Source organism: Aplysia californica, unplaced genomic scaffold (assembly GCF_000002075.1).
Source record: "Aplysia californica isolate F4 #8 unplaced genomic scaffold, AplCal3.0 scaffold00011, whole genome shotgun sequence".
NCBI lineage: Eukaryota > Metazoa > Mollusca > Gastropoda > Aplysiida > Aplysiidae > Aplysia > Aplysia californica.
Genome location: NW_004797281.1, coordinates 3,081,741 through 3,083,858, shown reverse-complemented (window position 1 = coordinate 3,083,858; position 2,118 = coordinate 3,081,741). Strand labels below are relative to the sequence as shown.

The following is a 2,118-nucleotide window of genomic DNA, read 5'->3' as shown; positions in this document are numbered from 1 at the left end:
GCGGGAGTATGTGTGTGAGTGTGCGGGAGTATGTGTGTATGTGGCAATGTTGTATTGGGCTTCCAATTAAAAAAACCTAAAACAAACAAAAATTAAAATTACCCCTCACACCCCCCCCCCAACAACTTGTGAGTGGCACAAACACAACAAACACCGTATTGTTGAGACACTGTCACAGACTTACGTCACAGACTTACGCCACAGACTTACGTCACAGACTTACGAGACATTGTCACAGACTTACGCCACAGACTTACGAGACATTGTCACAGACTTACGAGACTGTCACAAACTTACGTATCAAACTTATGAGACATTGTCACAGACTTACGAGACATTGTCACACACTTACGAGACATTGTCGCAGACTTACGAGACATTGTCGCAGACTTACGTATCAAACTTAAGAGACATTGTCAAACACTTACGAGACATTGTCACAGACTTACGAGACATTGTCACAGACTTACGAGACGTTGTCACAAACTTACGAGACATTGTCACAGACTTACGAGACATTGTCACAGACTTACGAGACATTGTCACAGACTTACGAGATGTCACAAACTTACGAGACGTCGTCACAGACTTACGAGACATTGTCACAGACTTACGTCACAGACTTACGAGACATTGTCACAGACTTACGTCACAGACTTACGAGACATTGTCACAGACTTACGAGACATTGTCACAGACTTACAAGACGTCGTCACAAACTTACGAGACATTGTCACAGACTTACGAGACATCGTCACAGACTTATGAGACGTCGTCACAGACTTACGAGACGTCGTCACAAACTTACGAGACATTGCAGGCGTCTGCTACGGCCAGGAAGTTCTCGTAGGGGTGGAACTTGATGGCGGTGGGCACAGCCCCGACTCTGTTGACAAACATCTGGTCGTCCAGACGCGACACACCTGCAACAGTTGGGTTTGAGTTTCACGCCCAGTGCACAAAGATAGTTCTTTTAACCGAGCCCCAGCCTGGTGTATGTTTGTGTGTGTATGTGTGTGAGTGTGTGTGTGTATGTGTGTGCGAGAGTGAGTGTGTGTGTGTGTGTGTGTGCAGTATGTGTGTGTTATTTTTCATTCATCCGTTCAGTTTTTGTATATTTTGTTTCAGTTGTGAATTTCATGCACACCGTTTGTTTTTTAAAAGTAACTCTGGCAATTTTCCTGGAAGATCAGCACTTCCGTGACATCACCTGGGACCTGACCTTTGACCCGTGTGACCTATGACTTATGACCTCATCTGCCCTGAGTGACCTATGACCTGCCCTGTGTGAACTATGACCTGTGTGACCTATGACCTCACCTGCCCTGAGCTGATCCCTGCCCTGTGTGACCTATGACCTGACCTGTGTGACCTCTGACCTCACCTGCCCTGAGCTGATCACTGCCCGTGTGACCTCTGACCTGTGTGACCTGTGACCTCACCTGCCCTGAGCTGATCCCTGCCCTGCTGTCGGACCCGCGCATTGCGCACAAATCGGAACTCCCTCTCGTGGTAGCTGTGGCATTCTGGGTCCTGCTCTCGCCGCAGACACATGAGCGGCTCAGCAAAGTACTTGCAGCTCCACTCAAAGAACTTGGTGCTCACCAGGTCAGCGATCGAGTTGTCCTCCCCATTCCTCTGGTCCTCGGGGGTCTGTGGGGGTCACGGACGTTTGTTTTAGTAAGAGTTTTACGGCACTTGCAACACTATAAGGTCATAGAAGTGACGAAGATTAGAGGAGTTACAAGAGAGTAACAAACACAATCAAGGAGGGAGATAAAGACGATAGATGTTTGATGGGAACGAAGGAGCAAACCACAGCAGAGCACCCACCAACCACCCACCAGGGACACAGGAAGATAGGACAATGACTGGTTGAATCAACTACCACATTTATACAGGGGAAGATAGGACAATGACTGTGGTTGAATCAACTATGATGACATTTATACAACCCTCACCCCACACAACAGACTCTTGTCTGTTTTTTTTGTTTTTTTTGTTTTTGTAAAGTGTTTTACGGCGCTCGCAACTGCATAAGGTCATATGAGCGCGCGGGATACACCTAATATTTTCAGTTGGTAGGAAATTTTGAATTTTGCCCGGGTGGCAGCCGAA

At 47.2% G+C, this 2,118-nt stretch overlaps 1 protein-coding gene across 1 annotated transcript in view; it reads right to left on the bottom strand.

Annotated features, from left to right (window-relative positions):
- LOC106012048 (regulatory-associated protein of mTOR) overlaps positions 1 to 1,653 on the bottom strand; it is a gene marked incomplete at its 5' end in the record, with an annotated part of 15,045 nt that extends 13,392 nt beyond the window's left edge. Inside the window, 2 exon segments of the mRNA XM_035970388.1 lie at positions 809 to 923; positions 1,443 to 1,653. Of these exon segments, the coding sequence (XP_035826281.1) occupies positions 809 to 923; positions 1,443 to 1,653 (326 nt within the window).
- Positions 1,654 to 2,118: the final 465 nt, after the last annotated feature.